General features: G+C 46.0%; 1 protein-coding gene across 1 annotated transcript in view; it reads left to right on the top strand.

The window, feature by feature from the left end:
* Positions 1–18,744, top strand: part of LOC132832614 (collagen alpha-1(V) chain-like) — a 143,693-nt gene that overhangs the window by 81,702 nt on the left and 43,247 nt on the right. The window contains exons 3-5 of the mRNA XM_060850696.1: positions 5,185–5,316; positions 10,442–10,687; positions 11,023–11,145. Of these exons, the coding sequence (XP_060706679.1) occupies positions 5,185–5,316; positions 10,442–10,687; positions 11,023–11,145 (501 nt within the window). The remainder of the gene's footprint in view (positions 1–5,184; positions 5,317–10,441; positions 10,688–11,022; positions 11,146–18,744) is intronic.

Here is an 18,744-nt window from a genome sequence, read left to right as displayed (position 1 = left end):
ATCACAGGGTGGGTACATTTCTGGTTTGATTAAAAAACCCCTGCAGGCATCACTGTATTTTTTTTTGTGGAATCATACTGTGAACACTTGGTTCTGAGCCTTTGGTAGCATGCAACAGTTCAGAAGCAGTTCTTTATGGGTTGTGACAGGTAGCCTGCAAATACCGTTTCAGACTGACTGAACTTCTCCTGTGTTCAGAGGACACGGTGTCTCCCCTAACAACTGCGGCTTGTCAGGCCACGCTCCCCCCACCTCCCTCAAGCTGCTTCTTGGCTCTGAGCCCCACCACCATCAAGAACCACTGCCCTGGAGCTGTCAGGCAGGGCTGCGAAACAAATCCGGGATTAAGCGGCTAATTAATCCACCTCATGGAAAGAAAGTGAAGCAATTTCCATTGACGGAAGGGAATGCTGGGGAAGGCAGGCCCCATGACTGTGTGACAACCTGAAATACAGAGAGGGGTTCGAATCTGGACTGCGCTCCCTGGAAATGAGATGGAAGCAGGTTCAATAGAGGCATTTAAAAGGAACATTGGATGGCTACTTGTTTAGAAATAACGTACAAGAACAATGGGGGAAAAAGCAACAGATTGGTGCTAAATAATGATGCTAATTTGAAAAAGTTTAATGGGTTACGTAGCCTTCCTCTGTACTGTAGCGATTCTCTAACATTCACTGCCAAAAGAAACTGATGTGGTGTTGACATTTTCAGACTTCTTGCCTTCCCCACTTACCTTTTCTCCCTACCATTCCTCCTCATTCACTCCAGATCTTCTTGCTTTCTCACACCCCCTCCCATCTCCCTCTCACCCTCTCCCACCTCCCCCTAACCCACACCCATTTCCCCCATCCTCTCCCATCTCTCCCTTGACTGTCTCCCACCTAACCCCCTCCATCCATCCCCTCACCCTCTCCTACCACCTCCTTCACACGCTCCCATCTCCTCCAAAGGATGCTTAATTTGGAAATAAAAAAGAAAAATACATGCATTTAATTTACATATAAATAGAAAAAAACATCAGAATTGAAAAAGAGCCATATTACAGAGGCGGAGGGGCTGGACATCTTAAAATGCATAAAATCCTCAAGACCTGATCAGGTGTACCTAGAATTTGTTGGAAGCTAGGGAAGTGTTTGCTGGGCGGCTTACTGAGATATTTGTATGATCGATACCCACAGGTGAGGTGCCAAAGACTGGAGGTTGGCTAACGTGATGCCACTGTTTCAGAAAGGTGGTAAGGAAAAGCCAGGGAACTATAGACTGCTGAGTCCGAAGTCAGTGGTAGGCAAGTTGTTGGAAGGGCAGGATTTACATACGTGCAGGACAGAGGGTTGGACACCTGCCTCATCAGCCTGGACCAGGAGAAAGCCTTTGACAGGATAGCACACACCTACATGAGAGATGTTCTCTCCAAAATGGGCTTTGGGGAGGGAATCTGCAATTGGATCAGACTGCTCTACACCAACATAGTCAGTGCAGTCTCAGTCAATGGGTGGGAATCAGATAGCTTCCCAGTCAGATCTGGAGTCAGGCAGGGCTGCCCTCTCCCTCCTGCCTTGTTTGTGTGCTGCATAGAGCCATTTGCCGAGTCCATCATTTGCGAGCCTGAGAGGGGTGACTATTCCAGGCAGCGGGGGCCTGCAGGTTAAGGCCTCCCTGTACATGGATGATGTCGCCATTTTCTGCTCAGACCCACTATCTGTGCGCAGACTCATGAGCATATGTGACCAGTTCGAACGGGCCTCGGGGGCCAAGGTAAACCGAGGCAAGAGCGAGGCCATGCTCTTCGGGAACTGGGCCGACCAATCCTCGATCCCCTTCACCGTCAGGACCGACCCCCTGAAGGTGCTGGGTATTTGGTTCGGGGGGCTGGGGCGTGCGCCAAGTCTTGGGAGGAGCGTATCAGTAAAGTGAGGCAGAAACTGGGCAGATGGAGGCTACGGTCGCTCTCCATCACGGGAAAAAACCTGGTCATCAGGTGTGAGGCACTGTCATTGCTGTTATATGTGGCACAGGTCTGGCCTAATCCCAGAACCTGCGCCGCTGCAGTCACCCGGTCCATCTTCCAATTTTTATGGCGATCAAAGATGGACCGGGTCCGAAGGGACTCAATGTATAAAGATCTGGGCAATGGGGGAAAAAAATACCCAATGCCACCCTCACCCTGATGGCCACCTTTGTGTGTGGCTGCATCAAGCTCTGCGTGGATCCCCGGTACGCAAACACCAAGTGTCACTATGTACTGAGGTTCTACCTGTCCCCAGTGTTGCGAAGGATGGGCCTGGCCTCGCTGCCGCGGAACGCTCCGAGTAGTTGGATCATTCCGTATCACCTGTCCTTCGTGGAGAAATTTATGAAGAAACACCTTTGACCACAAGTCCATCAGGAAGTGGTTAGCACGTAGTCTCCTTGGGACCTTTCGGGAAAAGGAGAGGGTAGACCCTGTCAAGCGGTTCCCTGAGCAGACTGTCAAAGCCATTTGGCAGAATGCCTCATCACCAGAACTTTCCAACAAGCACCAAGACATGGCTTGGCTGGTGGTGAGAAGGGCTCTGCCTGTGAGATCCTTTATGCACACCCGGACTCTCAGCCGCACCACACGCTGCCCTTGAAGCGGCTGCGGGGGGCGAGGGGGGTGAGACTGTCATACATCTCCTTCTGGAATGTGCCTATGCAGAAGAAGTCTGGAGAGGAATGCAATGGTGTTTGTCGAGGTTAATCCCGAGCAGCGCCGTGACGCAGGACTCGGTGCTATACGGTCTGTTCCCTGGGATGCACACTGAGACGAACATCAACTGTGCCTGGAGGATCATCAACTCGGTGAAGTACGCTCTCTGGGCTGTCCGAAACCTGTTGATCTTCCAACAGAAGGAGTTGACCCCGACTGAGTGTTGCAGACTGGCACATTCCAAGGTCCAGGACTACGTGTTGAGGGACACGCTGAAGCTTGGGACAGCTGCTGCCAAGGCGCGGTGGGGAAAGACCACCGTGTAACATCTGCCTGACTAAGAAGAACAGGGGGCCCACGCACTCATTTGGATTCTGCTGATGCCTCAGCTAAATATATGGATATATGATTGATAAACGTACAAACCTGTATATATGAATGATAAACTCTGATCTCTGTATGCAAATGTTTACGTATGTATGGCATGACCAACTGTATAGACCATCAAATTATTTTATGAATAAAGTATATTTTTGAAATAAAACAAAATTTGGAAAGTATAGGATTAATTAGGGAGAATCACCATAGCATTGTGTATGGGAAATCATGTTTCATTAACTTCACTGAATTTTAAAAGAGGTAACAAAGAGGATTGGTGAAGGCAGAGCGGTGAATGCGATCTATATGGACTTCAGTAAGGTGTTCAACAAGGTTCCACATACAGACTGGTTAGCAAGGTTAATTGACATGGAATCCAGGGAGAGCTAGCCATCTGGATACAGAAGTGGCTCAAAGGCAGGAGATAGAGGATGGTGGTGAAGGATTGCGTTTCAGACTGGAGGCCTGTGACCAGCAGTGTGCCACAAGGATTGGTGCTGGGTACACTGCATTTTGTCATTTAAATAAACAATTTGGACTGGAACATAAAAGGTATGGTTAGTAAGTCTGCAGATGATACCAAAAATGGTGGTGTCGGGGACAATGAAGGAGATTATCTCCGAGTACAACCGGACCTGATCAGATGGGCCAGTGGGTTAAGGAATAGCAGATGGAGTTTAATTTAGATAAATGTGAGGCACTGCATTTTGGAAAGGCAAATCTGGGCAGGACTTGCACACTTAATGGAAAGGTCCTAGGAGTGTTGCTGATCGAAGAGACCTTGAAGTGCAGGTTCATAGCTCCTTGAAAGTAGAGTTGCAGGTAGACAGGATAGTGAACAAATTGTTTGGTATGCTTACCTTTATTGGTCAGTGCATTGAGTATAGGAGCTGAGAGATCATGTTGTGGCTGTACAGGACAGTGGAAGGTATGCCACGTTTGGAAACGTGCGTTGATTGCTGGTCTCCCTGCTATAGGAAGATTATTGTGAGACTTGAAAGGATTCAGAAAAAATTTACAAGGTGGTTCCAGGGTTGGAGGGTTTGAGCAAAAGGGAGAGACTGAATAGGCTGGGGTTATCTTTCCTGGAGTGTCGGAGGCTGAAGGGTTAACTTATAGAGGTTTATAAATCATGAGGGGCATGGATAGGGTGAACAGCCAAGGTCTCTTCCCCAGTGTAGTGGAGTCCAAAACTAGAGGGCATAGGTTTAGGGTGAAAGGGGAAAGATTTAAAAGAGTCGTGAGGAGCAACTTTGTCATGCTGAGGGTGGTGTGCGTATGGAATGAGCTTCCAGAGAAATGACTGGTACAATTACAACATTTAAAAGGCATATGAATAGGAAGGGTTTGGGGATATGGGCCAAATGTTGGCAAATGGGACTCCATGGATATCTGATATCTGGTTGACATGGACAAGTTTATGAGCTAACTTGGAATCATTGAGTTTTGAAACATGGAAAATAGGAGCAAGAGTAGGCCATTCAGCCCTTCAAGCCTGCTGCTCCATTCAGTATGATCATGGGTGATCATCTAATCTTATTCCCACTATCTCCCCAAACGCATTGATCCCTTTAACCCTACAAACTACATCTGTCTCTTTTTGAAAACATTCAACATTTTGGGCTCTCATTGGTGTCCTGTGGCAGAGAATTCCACAGGTTCATCACTGTCTGGGTGGAGAAGTTTCTCCCCAAGCTATATGTCAATAAAGTCATGTCTAAGATATTTTAAAACAAAGTTCAGGGGAGCATTGGACAGAGTAGATGTGGAGAACCTGTCCTTTTGTTACAAGGGTTAAGAACCAAATTGACCAAGTCTTTTTTTAGCCACATAATATTCTGACCTGAGGGCGCTGATGGTGTAGTGGTAGTATCCATATCTCTGAACCAGGGGAGCCTGTGTTCAAGTTCCTTCTCTGGGGGTGTATAATAAGTGGTTTGATTAGGAAAATGTCTAAAAATGTAGCTCTTTCCTTTGTAATGGTTTAGACGGTTTTATAAATGATCATGCAATCTAATTGGGAAAGGTAGGGAGCTGTAAACATGCTGCAGATTGCAAACATCCAGGAGATTCTTGGAACTGTTCAAACAGCCTAGTCTCGCTCTCACGCACACTCTCACTCTGTCTCTCTCCCACAGGGTGATATCCAACAGCTGCTGATTTCCTCGGACCCCCGGGCTGCCTATGACTATTGCCAGCACTACAGCCCAGACTGCGGCACCCCGCTCCCGGATTACCCCCAGAGTCAGGAACCCAGTGCCAAGGAGTATGTAAGTGTGCATGAGAGAGCCTTTCCCTCGCCACCCACTTCACCTCTTGAAGAACGGTGGGGGGGAGGGGGAGGAAGAAGGAGAAACAGATGATGAGAGGGAATGGGGGAATGGGAAATGGGTGCGTGAAGGTGGACGATGTGAAGTAAGAGATTGCTGGGTTAGCGAAGCTCAGAGTTTTGGGTTCAAATCCCAGTGCTGTGCTAACTACTCACAAAATCGTGTCGTGGAATTAAGTGAGGTATTTCATGCAAACTCATCCCTGGGCGAGGGAATCGTTGTGATCTGATTTTCCTGGGACAACGGCCAACAAGAACAGACGTTCGGGTGAGAATGCCTCCGAGTCAAATTTGTAGGAAGAGTCAATGCATGTGTTTTTTTTTGCTTTGCTTCTGCTGTTTTGCTAAGGGCTCTCTACCCTTTGGGTTCACGGGAAAGGTCCTGTCTGCTCTCCCTCTGCCACCTTAAAACAAGCTGGGGAGGGTGAGGGCTGAGCTGCTCTGCTGCCCTCATAGACAGTTTAACCTCTGTATTTAGCTGACCTGGATGCCACTTAACAGTGGCTGAGATTAATGAGCAAGGGCCAGGCCAGTGAACTTGCTGGCAACTGACAATTGGAAATTTTGGGCTCTCTCTCTCTCCTGCCTTGGGAGCTTCTACATTAATGTGATGGAGACCCGTCAGTCTGCCCTTGGTTGAGACTGGGTAACACCCGCATTTTGAGGGGTTGAGGGCTGGTTGGTTTGCAAGGTGGTGGGAATCTCTATTGTGTGATGAAATGAGTGATGCTTGTCCATGATGTTATAACGGTGTCACTAGTTCTGACAATGTTCTCAGCTCCTCCAAGCCGACGTTCATCTCTGCAGTTTAGCTCCCCTAACTTGTCTAAACCTCATTGTCCAATCAGTGCCCAGTTGTTTCTGTCGTGCCAATAGGCACAATTTGATCTCAATGGCAATGATGGAGGGGGATGGAGTTTAAGTGGTGTGGGGAGGCATTGGAGGTGACACTGGTCTTTCCAAGTCCTACTGTAGGTCTTGAGCACAAAAAAAACATAGATTGACATTCTGGTACTGAGAGAGTGCTACATTGTCACAGGACTGGATAAAATAGTCAACCGACAGCCTTCTTTCTAGATCCTAGGAACTATCTGGAGGATGAGCAGGGGTTATCTCAGATATCCTGGACAATGTTTATTCCTCAAATAATGTCAACAAAACAAAAAAAAAGTGGCTAACGGTTGAGTCGCCTTCTCCGTTGTGTGATTTTTCTCTCCCTTGAAGCTCTCCTGGTTATGACTCTTTAAGATAACTCTTAATTGGGCCACAACCATAGGTTGGTAGACTGTATTCAGCATGACTCCTGTGTCATGTCCTGTAGACCAATTCTCTTAATACTGAAACTGTCCCACTCTGTGTTTGCACACAGCTGGGCCTGGGGCATGGGACTCTTTCCCAAGTTCATTTGGCCATGCAGTCTTGGGAAGCACCACCACTTTCTGGTCCTCCTTGGCTTGAGGGGGATCAAGTCTGTTCACATGGCAGTACTGCGTGTATGTCCATGTTATGGTGGTGGTTGTTGTGGGGTGGGGTTCGATGAAGCTCCACTTTTTTGATCACAAACAGGTCTTAACTCGACCTCCTGAGCTTGGAGACTTGGGTGAGAGAAAAATCCCTTTGATCAAATGTGAAGAGGAGTGAGACAAAGCTCCCCAAACACCAGGTGTGACAGAACAGATCTCAATGTGTTGACCAATTACAACAGGATAGTCAGTGGGGAGGGGGACAACAGTGAAGGCTCCCCTGCTGCATCCCCAATTCCCAACCCAGGTTGAGGTCTGCAAAGGTTTGGTTTCTCTGCTAAAGTGACAGAGATGAACACAGCCCCACTGCACGCAAATGCCAGACCTTGAATGTGTGCTGCTTGTTAATTAAATAGTATTGAGAAGCAATACCGCACCTATGGCCAGTCTGTGATTACGCACGGCAAATTAAGAGATTCCTCTTTCACGATTTTTGTTCATGTTCTTTCCACCCATCCCCACTTCCCTCAGATTCCCCACTGCCTTCTCTCCACATCTATGATGGACCCTGTGGAAGGGACTGTGGTGTTGGGATAGGCTTGTGAACCTGAGGGTGAGGCCCCTGTGGTGATAGAATTTCATGCGGTTCTTCCATCATTTGGAATTTTATCATCAGCCAGATCCAGTCAGGAGATTCCATGCCAATCTATGCTTCACTTCTCCTCTCAATGCATCTTTAGCAAGAGCCAGCTCTTGATCTGCTAAAGATGATTCCCAGGAGCACCCTGACCAATCACTTCACTCAACAGTTCCTCCAAGACCCATTGTGATCTCTTATGGACCAATAAATATCACCATTTGACATTCAATCACAATACCATCACCACCATCAATACCCTGGGGTATTTACCATTTGCCAAAAACACAACCGGACAAGCAATATACAGACTGTGACTCCAAGAGCAGGTCTGAGGCGAGGAGTCATGCCGTAGGTAACTCATCCCTGACTTCCCAGAGCCTGTCCATCATCCACAAGCACAAGTCAGGAGTGTGATGGAATACTCACCAATTATCTGGATTGGCGTAGTCAAATACGCAAGAAGCTTAACATCACCTCGGACAAAGTACACCTGCTTGACTGGCACCACACCCACAAATATTCACTCCATATACCACTGATGCACAGAGGCAGCAGTGTGCACCATCCATAAGGTACACTGCAGCAATTCACCAAAGCCTCTTTTGCCAGCACCTTGTAACTGCTATCATTTAGATGGACAAGGGCAGCAGGTACAGGAAACACCAGAACTTGCAAGTTCCCCTCCTAGTTGGATACCACCCTGACTTGGAAACATTCCTTCACCATGGTTAGATCAAAATCCTGGCATTCCCTCTCTCACAACATTCTTGGTGTAGCTACACTCAATGACAAGGGCTGTTCAAAAGCCAGATTTGTGTAATCTCTCCTTTATCTTAAGCCCTGAAGTCCAGGTAATATTCTTGTGAACTTATGTTGTACTCCCTCCAAGGCCAATGTATCCTCCTTAAGGTGTGGTGGCTAGATCTGCTCACAATATTCCAAGTGGGCTGTCCACAACCTCTGAAAGGATACATTAACCTAACAGGCATCAATTCTGGTGCAGCCCTCGGTGACCTCTCACGTACAGTATGTAAGTACAGATGTAAGATGAAAGGTGTACAGTCCCTGTGTACCAAGTGGTTATCATATCCTTTAGGGTAATGAGAGACTTGGTCAGTGTCTCACTCCGTGTAGAGACACCCTGTAGTCTTACTCTTTGTGGCTTTGTATGAGGTATCCAAAGTTTATCTGTTATCACCGAACATGAACAGAAATTTGTGCCAATCTCTTAATTTATTCTTTAACAATTCTGCTGTTTATATGTTTTTTTTCTCTCTTGCTGTCTTTGTCATTCATAGTACTATGACGAAGATTACCAGTATTATGACTATTACGATGAGTTTCAGACTTTAGTACCGCCCACCATGCCAGTGCCTGAGGGAGCTGTTGGAAAGCCTGATTCGGGGCAGGTACAAAGAGGAGGGCATTGGGCCAGGCATGTGCCAGTGTGTGTATGTGTGTCCGTGTCCATCTGTCCAAAGTGTTATGTACCCAGAGTTACCTACTGTTAGCATCTGCTTTACCATCATTGCTTGCCTTGATTGAGTGCCTTCATGTTTTAGAGTTTGAGCCGAGCACTGGGGCGCAATATTCATGAGATATTTTCTTTGGTTTTGTCGGGGTGGAGAGGTGGGGGTTATGAAATTGGAAATGGGTGTGGACACAGTGAGCAGGGGGTGTGGCAGACAGACGGTCAGTGTGTGAGAGACACCGACACAAATGGGTGGTAAGAGAAGAAGACAGCAGAGCGAGACGGAGACATAGAAACATAGAATAAAAACAAAATACCATGGACGATGGAAATCTGAACAAACACAGGGAGTGCAGGAGAAATTTGGCAGTTTTGGCAGCATCCATGGGGATAGAAACAGAGTTAACACTTTGAGTCAGGTATGACCCTCTTCAGGATACAAAGATAGAAAATGGGAGCAGGCCAATCAGCCCTTTGAGCCTGCTCTGCCATTCACTATGATGATGGTTGATCATCCAACTCATTACCCTGTTCCTCCTTTCACCCACTACACCTTGATCCTTAAGGTGGCATGGTGGCTCAGTGGTTAGCACTGCTGCCTCACAGCGCCAGGGACCTGGGTTCATTTCACACCTCGGGTGACTGACTGTTTGGGGTTTGCACCTTCTCCTCGTGTCTCCTCTGGGGTGCTCCAGTTTCCGTGCACAGGCCAGGTGAATTGGTGTGCTAACTTGCACCATTGTGTTGGGTGCATTAGTCAGAGGGAAATATAGGGTAGAGGAATGGCTCTGGGTGGGTTGCTCTTTGGAGAGTCGGTGTGGACTTGTTGGGCCAAACTGCCTGTTTCCACTCTGTAGGTAATCCAATCTAAACTGTACTGAACAGTTGAAGACTGAGACAGTTTGAATGTATATGAGTGGAGGGCAGGAATAAAACATGAGACAGAGCTTTGTTCACTTAGCCCAGTATCGACCAGGATTGGCATTGGAGGTAATGCCACATCATGGGAAAGGAGGACTCAAATCCATTGATGCTGCCTGGCCTGCTGTGCTTTGACCAGCAACACATTTTCAGCTCAAATCCATTTAATCAATGTACGGTGTATAGCCCCTGAATGATAATGCAATACTATCAAAGATAGGGAGAAAGGTAAGGAGAAATAGAAAAGGCTAGATCAAATGAAATTGGAAGTGGATAGAAGGTATTCACTCCCTATGGTTCCCACCTCTCTCTCAAAAGTAGGATGGGGTGATTGATGACTCGGGTTTAGTAACAGCGACTGTCTTATCAATATTGGGAACTGGTGCTCGTGTTACTAGGTCGTGGAAAGGGAGTTATTCGGGAGTCTGTCATTAGCTGCCATGTATTGCATCATTTCATTTCATGCCATTGGTCATGTCCATTCTGTGTGTGTGTGTGTCTCTCTCTCTCTCTCTCTCATCTCTTCCATGGCTTCCACCATTCCATTTTCTCACCATCACCAATTCTCCAGAAAGGGAAAACCAATGGGTGGAAGCAGGCGAAGCCGAAAGCTGAGGCTGCCCAGAGAAAGGCGCCCTTGCCGAAGCCTGCCTCCGTCAAGCTGGCCACAGCCGCCACCCGGAACTCTGCCGTCAAGTTCAGTGTCACTGGCACCACCAAGGCTGGCACCACCAAGGCTGCCACCACCAAGGCTGGCACCATCAAGGCTGGCATCACAAGAATCCCTCAGAAGAGCCGGCTAAATGGTTTCCAACAGGTAGAACCACAACCATCAAGAAAGGTTTGGGAGGAGCGGGTGTGGACTATCCTGATCTTTCCTCTCCAGCCACTGTGGAAAGAATCTGGATAATCACCCCATCCCTACCATCACCTCTCTCTCTCTCTCTCTCTCTCCATTCTCATCTGCTCATTTACTCCATGCCTCGCTCCACCTTGCTTTGCTGACACCCCATTATCTCGGCGATAATGGCCTCTTCATGGCACCGCTTTCCTTTCTCCCGCCTTCCCTTTCCCCTGTTTTGTCCTCCCGTTTCTGGGGGGCGCTCCCGCTGCCGCTAACGCACTCTTCTCCCCGTTACGATGCGGTTGTAGGATCCAACAGACCCCACTTTCTATGAGGAGATCTCCGTTGAGACCATCCCAGTCGGACAGGACTACAGTGAGGTGGCAGTCACAGAAGAGCTCCCGCAAATCGCTGAGGCTGAGGTGACCAAGGTAACACAGTTGTTCTCCCATACCTTGCTCGCCATCGACTCGGTGTGGCACGGTGGGAAATTGAGCTGATGAACCAGTCTGGTTGAGGTTTTTGGTGGTGATGCTTGTGGAATGGGGCATGCTACTCTTCCCTCGTTTGCAGCTTCAAATCTTTTGTTGAAAACCCAAAAAACTTGACCCATTGGCTCCAATGAAACTACATTACTTTAATGTCACCCACAGAGGAGCTCTGTGATAATATATCGCAGACCCAGGCTAATCATTTGGGTACACAGGTTCCAATCCATTTACAGCAGCTAGTTGAATGTAATTTTAGTGAGTAAAAAATGGAATTGAAACTCTAGTCAGGGGTAGCTATCATTGATTGCTGTAAAACCACATTTGATTCACTAATGCTCTTTTAGGGAAGTAAATCTACTCTAATTTTAAATCTAAATATGACTCCAAACCAGGCATTGAAGGTGACTCATAACCACCCTCTGAAATGCCTGAGCAAGCCACTCAGTTCAAGGGCAATTAGAGCAAGAAGGTTTGGCTTTGCTAGTGGTGCCTAACTCACATAGCCTGTTGCTGGACGCAGTTTCCTGTCAGGCATGGCTGAACAGGAGACTGTCCTGCACTTAGTGGCACAGTTGAAGGATTTGCAGACTGATTGACTGAATTGGTTGGCTCTGTTGTGAATGCACCTCCCTTGGCCATCAAGTCTTATATTGGGACTTGGACCCCAAGCGACTGGCTCAGAGGTCACACATTACCTCGCACGGCCCCAACTCACCTGTTCCATCCTGCCTCATGATCAGACAAATTTGTGTTTATTTAATCCTTGATGCAGGGAAGCTACAGTCAGGCAATGGGTGTTTTTGATTCTCTAGACACATTCAAGCCATGAAGCTAAAGATAGATGGATAATAAACTTTGAGTTGTGTGCCATCACAGAAGTGGCCTTCCCTCCATAGGGTGGGGGAAATGCATGTAGATTGCTAGTTACCTATGGTTCAGGGCCATTGGATTTGCTTTTTGAAATCAAATGGGAAGTTGCCTATTTGCCAACTGATGGCCATTCCTGGCACAATGCCACCTTTTGGAGATGGGTTTGGGTGAGGTGACTAACTGGTTTCCCTGCTCTGATCCTCTCTCCACTTGGCCCACTTGCATTTCCAGTGGCCTCGTAGCTCCCATTTTCATGACTGCAATGTGAGATTATTATGTATGTTTTGGAAGTGGAGATGCAGGCGGGTGGGCAGGTCGCCTCCTACTCTGGTGCCCTGATCTTGATACTGGAGAGAATGTGGGGGGCTGGAGTAAAGAGTGGACTGGCTGAGGAAAGCCAAGTGTGGACAAAGCTGGGGAAGTGGGAGGGTGAGTGTTGGAAGGTGGAATAGTCAGAGCTCACGACCTGCTTACCACTGCTTTTGAGGGCTTTACTATCAGATATTCAGCCAAGTGATGAGAATTCGCCAGATAGTTCTCAAAACCATGCCCACTTTCCCCATGTGGCAACTGAGCTCTGAGATATCCTCCTGAAATTCCAGAGAGCTGGTCAGGACTAAGCTGAACATCACAGGAGAAACTTATTCACCAGATTAAAAACAAAATAGGCATTGGCAAGCTTGTAGGTGGAAATATCCTTTGAGAGGTTTCCCCATTGATTACTAATGATACTTAGTTGGAAGTGCATTGGTTCTGAGATTAGTTGAGTCTGATGCTGCAGTCTGCTCTTGACACAATCTTTCATTCAGCACAAGTTCCCTGGCTCACTGGCTTCTTTCTCCCTCTAGGTATTTCATGGAAAGGTTCCTTTAGCTGGAGTAGGATTGCTTGACGTTTGTTCGTTCCCAAAATCCACACTCACTGCCAGTGTCAGTCAACCCATCAGAAAAGAGTGAGACACTGAGAATCATTTGATGCTGAGGAAGAGTCAGACGGAAACTCCAGGATTCATTTTTTAATCATCCTGCACCAATTAATATAAATCACTCTCAGGACAGGGATAACACTTGGTTAGATACAAGCTCCCTCTACTCATTTAAACAAAAGTAAAGCTCTCTCTACACTTTTAAACTGAAAGTAAAGATTCCTCAACATCAGACCCATCAAAAACTCCCAGAACAGTTACAACACAGGGCTAGATACAGAGTAAAGCTACCTCGACTCTTTTAAACTGAAATTAAAGCTCCCGCAACACTATCAGGACAGGTACAGCATAATGTTCGATACAGAGTTAAGCTCTCTTTATTACTTTAAAGTTCTCTGGACATTGCCCCATCAAACACTGACAGGACACATCTAGCATGGCATTAAATGGAGAGAATTCTGGGTAATCCAAGATGGAGGACGGGAAAAATTTCTGGCTGTAAGAGCTGCTCCTTTTTTTGAGGTATTTTAGGTGTTGGAGGTGATTTCCTCGAATTCCAGGAGCAGCAATTACTGTTATATATACTGTTGCATTGTTTTGGAACTTTGGAAAAAAAAGAGAGAACCTGCACAGTTACTGCCTTTGCTGTTTGAATTTGTGTATCACTGGACATGGGAGTGCATCTGGGAAAATTAACAGACAGTGAAATTCACAACTAATCTTGGAGGAACTGTTGGATGAAGTTCACAGCACAGAATCAAATAAGTTAATTGTTGTTTTAAGTCTGTCCAAGAGAAAGGCTGCAGTAGTGAGTATAGTGGATTCTTTCTTGAATATATGTTTTTAGAGATAAGTCTCTTGATTAAACTTAAAATATAAGCCATAGCTATTAATTTAACCTGGGCAGTGTTTGTAGAGGAATAAGACGGTATTATTTTCTGGGTCTGTAGATTGTGAAGGAGCATGGCTTTTGCAGTGTAATGTACTTCTTGTCAGATGTGGGAGTTTAAAAAGAGTTTAAGGCTTACTGCGGATTATATCTGCCATAAATGCTGTTGGATGCGAATCTTATCAGATCGAGTGGATCGGTTGGAGAGACAGATAGAAGTGATGAGGAATTTGAAACAGCAACAGTATGTGATGGATGGCAGTTATAGGAAGGGGGGAAAGTCTCAGATACAGTCACATAGATGGGTTAACTCCAGGAAGGGTAAGAGAGGTAGGCATCTAGTGCAGGAGTCTTTTGTGGATATACCCATTTCAAACAGGTATGCTGTTTTGGAAAATGTAGGGGGTGATGGATTCTCAGGGGAACATAGCACGAACATCCAAGTTTCTGGTGTTGAGACTGGCTCTAATGCAACGACGGGTACGTTGGCTTCAAGAGACCAATTGTGTTAGGGGATTCTGTCGTCAGAGGTACAGACAGACGTTTCTGTGGCCAGCAGAGAAAAAGCAGAATGGTGTGTTGTTTCCCTGGTGCCAGGATCAAGGATGTCTCAGAGAGGGTGCAGAATGTTCTCACGGGGGAGAGAGGCCAGCAGGAGGTCATTGTCCATATTGGAAACAACGACATTGGAAGGGAAAAGATTGAGACTCTGAAGGGAGATTACAGAGAGTTACGCAGAAATTTGAAAAGGAGGTCCTCAAGGGTAGTAATATCTGGATTACTCCCAGTGCTATGAGCTAGTGAGGGCAGGAATAGGAGGATAGAGCAAATGAATGCATGGCTGAGGAGCTGGAGTATGGGAGAAGGATTCACATTTTTGGATCATTGGAATCTCTTTTGGGGTAGAAGTGACCTGTACAAGAAGGATGGATTGCACCTAAGTTGGAAGGGGACTAATATACTGGCAGGGAAATTTGCTACAACTGCTTGCGAAGATTTAAACTAGTAAGGTGGGTGGGGGTGGTGGGACCCAGGGAGATAGTGAGGAAAGAGATCGATCTGAGATAGGTACAGCTGAGAAGAGAAGGGAGTCAAACAGTCAGGGCAGACAGGGACAAGGTAGGACTAATAAATGAAACTGCATTTATTTCCATGCAAGGGGCCTAACAGGGAAAACAGATGAACTCAGGGCATGGTTAGGAACATGGGACTAGGATATCATAGCAATTACGGAAACATGGCTCAGGGATGGGCAGGACTGGCAGCTGAATGTTCCAGGATACAAATGCTACAGAAAGGATGGGAAGGGAGGCAAGAGAGGAGGGGGAGTGGCATTTTTGATAAGGGATAGCATTACAGCTGTGCTGAGGGAGGATATTCCTGGAAATACATCCAGGGAAGCTATTTGGGTGGAACTGAGAAATAAGAAAGGGATGATCACCTTATTGGGATTGTATTATAGATCCTCCAATAGTCAGAGGGAAATTGAGAAACAAACTTGTAAGGAGATCTCAGCTATCTGTAAGAATAAGAGGGTAGTTATGGTAGGGGATTTTAACTTTCCAAATATCGACTGGGACTGCCATAGTGTTAAAGATTTAGATGGAGAGGAATTTCTTAAGTGTACAAGACAATCTTCTGATTCAGTATGTGGATGTACCTACTAGAGAAATTGCAAAACTTGACCTACTCTTGGGAAATAAGGCAGGGCAGGTGACTGAGGTGTCAGTGGGGGAGCACTTTGGGGCCAGCGACCATAATTCTATTCGTTTAAAATAGTGATGGAAAAGGATAGACCAGATCTAAAAGTTGAAGTTCTAAATTGGAGAAAGGCCAATTTTGACAGTATTAGGCAGGAACTTTCGAAAGCTAATTGGAGGCAGATGTTCACAGGTAAAGAAATGAGATAACAAGAATCCAGAGAAAGTATATTCCTGTCAGGGTGAAAGGGAAGGCTGGTAGGTATAGGGAATGCTGGATGACTAAAGAAATTGAGGGTTTCGTTAAGAAAAAGAAGGAAGCATATGTCAGGTTCAGACAGGATAGATCGAGTGAATCCTTAGAAGAGTATAAAGAAAGTAGGAGTATACTTAAGAAGGAAATCAGGAGGGCAAAATGGGGACATGAGATAGCTTTGGCAAATAGAATCAAGGAGAATCCAAAGGGGTTTTACAAATATATTAAGGACAAAAGGGTAACTAGGGAGAGAATAGGGCTTCTCAAAGATCAGCAGGCAGCCTTTGTGTGGAGCCACAGAAAATGGGGGAGATACTAAATGAATATTTTGCATCAGTACTTACTGTGAAAAAGGATAAGGAAGATATAGACTGTCGGGAAATAGATGGTGACATCTTGCAAAATGTCCAGATTGCAGAGGATTACAGAGAGGATTACCTGAGAACTCTGTGGGAAGCTAGAGAAGTAATTGCTGGGCCTCTTGCTGAGATATTTGTATCATCGATAGTCACAGGTGAGGTGCCGGAAGACTGGAGGTTGGCAAACATGGTGCCACTGTTTAAGAAGGGGGGTAAAGACAAGCCAGAGAGCTATAAACCGGTGAGTTTGACCTCAGTGGTGGGCAAGCTGTTGGAGGGAATCCTGAGGGACAGGATGTACATGTATTTGCAAAGGCAAGGACTAATTTGGGATAGTCAGCATGGCTTTGTGCATGGAAATCATGTCTCACAAACTTGAGTTTTTTGAAGAAGTAACAAAGAAGATTGATGAGGGCAGAGCAGTAGATGTGATCTATATGGACTTCAGTAAGGCGTTCAACAAGTTTCCCCATGGGAGACTGATTAGCAAGGTTAGATCTCATGGAATACAGGGAGAACTAGGCATTTGGATACAGAACTGGCTCAAAGGTAGAAGACAGAGGGTGGTGGTGGAGGGTTGTTTTTCAGACTGGAGGCCTGTGACCAGTGGAGTGCCACAAGGATCGGTGCTGGGCCCTCTACTTTTTGTCATTTACATAAATGATTTGGATACGAGCATAAGAGGTACATTAAGTAAGTTTGCAGATGACACCAAAATTGGAGGTTTAGAGGACAGCGAAGAGGTTTACCTCAGATTACAACAGAATCTGGACCAGATGGGCCAATGGGCTGAGAAGTGGCAGATGGAGTTTAATTCCGATAAATGCAAGATGCTGCATTTTGGGAAAGCAAATCTTAGCAGGATTCACTTAAGGGTAAGGTCCTAGGGAGTGTTGCTGAACAAAGAGACCTTTGGTGTGCAGGTTCATAGCTCCTTGAAAGTGGAGTCTCAGGTAAATAGGAAAGCGAAGAAGGTGTTTGGTATGCTTTCCTTTATTGATCAGAGTATTGAGTACAGGAGTTGGGAGGTCATATTGCGGTTGTACAGGACATTGGTTAGGCCACTGTTGGAATATTGCGTGCAATTCTGGTCTCCTTCCTATCGGAAAGATGTTGTGAAACTTGAAAGGGTTCAGAAAAGATTTACAAGGATCTGAGCTACAGGGAGATGCTGAACAGACTGGAGTTGTTTTCCCTGGGGTGTCGGAGGCTGAGGGATGACCTTATAGAGGTTTACAAAATTGAGGGGCATGGATAGGATAAATAGGCAAAGTCTTTTCCCTGGGGTCGGGGAGTCCAGAACTAGAGGGTGAGAGGGGAAAGATATAAAAGAGACCTAAGGGGCAACTTTTTCATGCAGAGGGTGGTACGTGTTTGGAATGAGCTGCCAGAGGATGTGGTGTAGGCTGGTACAATTGCAACATTTAAGAGGCATTTGGATGGGTATATGAATAGGAAGGGTTTGGAGGGATATGGGCTGGGTGCTGGCAGGTGGGAGTAGATTGGATTGGAATATCTGATTGGCATGGACAGATTGGACCGAAGGGTCTGTTTCCGTGCTGTACATCTCTATGACTCTAAATATAGAGTAAAACTCCCTCTATTCTTTTAAACTGAAAGTTCCTGACACAGTTCCATCAAATACAGATACAGCGTGGGGTCAGATACAGAATGAAGCTTGCTTTACATTGTCGGCATCAAACAATACCAGGCCAACTACAATGCACTGTTAGGTGTAGAGTAAAACTCCCTCTACTCTATTAAACTGAAAGTAAAGCTTTTGCTGCTTCTTTAAACTGAAAGGAAACTCTTTCTCCATTTTTAAATAGAATGTAAAGTATTCTCTATGTTTTAAAACTCAAAGCTACCTCTACTATTTTAAAAGGAGAGTAAAGTTCCCCTATTACTGTTCCCATGAAACACTCTGAGGACAGGTAGAGGGTTAGATCCAGTGTAAAGCTACTCTTTCAGATTGAAAATTAAGCAAGCTTTACTCTTTTACATTGAAAGTAAAGCTCTCTCTCCTCTTTTAAACTGAAAATAAAACTTCCTCTACACTGTCTCCATCAAACACACCCACTACAGGTACAGGACAAGGCTGGATACCGAGAAAAACTTTCTCTGCTTTTTTAAACTAGAAGTAAATGGAAAGTAAAGCCCCCTCGATTCCATTAAACTGAAAGTAAAGTTTCCTTGACACTCACTGGTAAACAGGACAGGACATCACAGTTTTAATACAGAGAAAAGCTTTCCCTACACTTTTAAAGTGGAAGTAATCCTCTCTTTGTACTGTCCCCAACAAACTAACAGGACAGAGACACCACAGGGTTCAATACAGAGGAAAGCTTCTTCTATTTCTTTAAACTGAATATAAAGCTCTCTCTGCTTTTTAAACGGAAAGTAAGCAGGAAGTAAAGCTCTCTCGACACCACCCCAGGGAACTCTGTAAGGTCAGGTACAGTGTAGGGCTAGCTATCGATTAATATTGACCAGTGGTGCTCCTGTGCGCTCTGTGACTTTCCAGTGATCCCAGTGGTGAG

This window comes from Hemiscyllium ocellatum, chromosome 35 (assembly GCF_020745735.1).
Source record: "Hemiscyllium ocellatum isolate sHemOce1 chromosome 35, sHemOce1.pat.X.cur, whole genome shotgun sequence".
Classification (NCBI taxonomy): domain Eukaryota; kingdom Metazoa; phylum Chordata; class Chondrichthyes; order Orectolobiformes; family Hemiscylliidae; genus Hemiscyllium; species Hemiscyllium ocellatum.
Note: the sequence above shows the minus strand (reverse complement) of the source record. Positions and strands in the feature narration are given on the sequence as shown.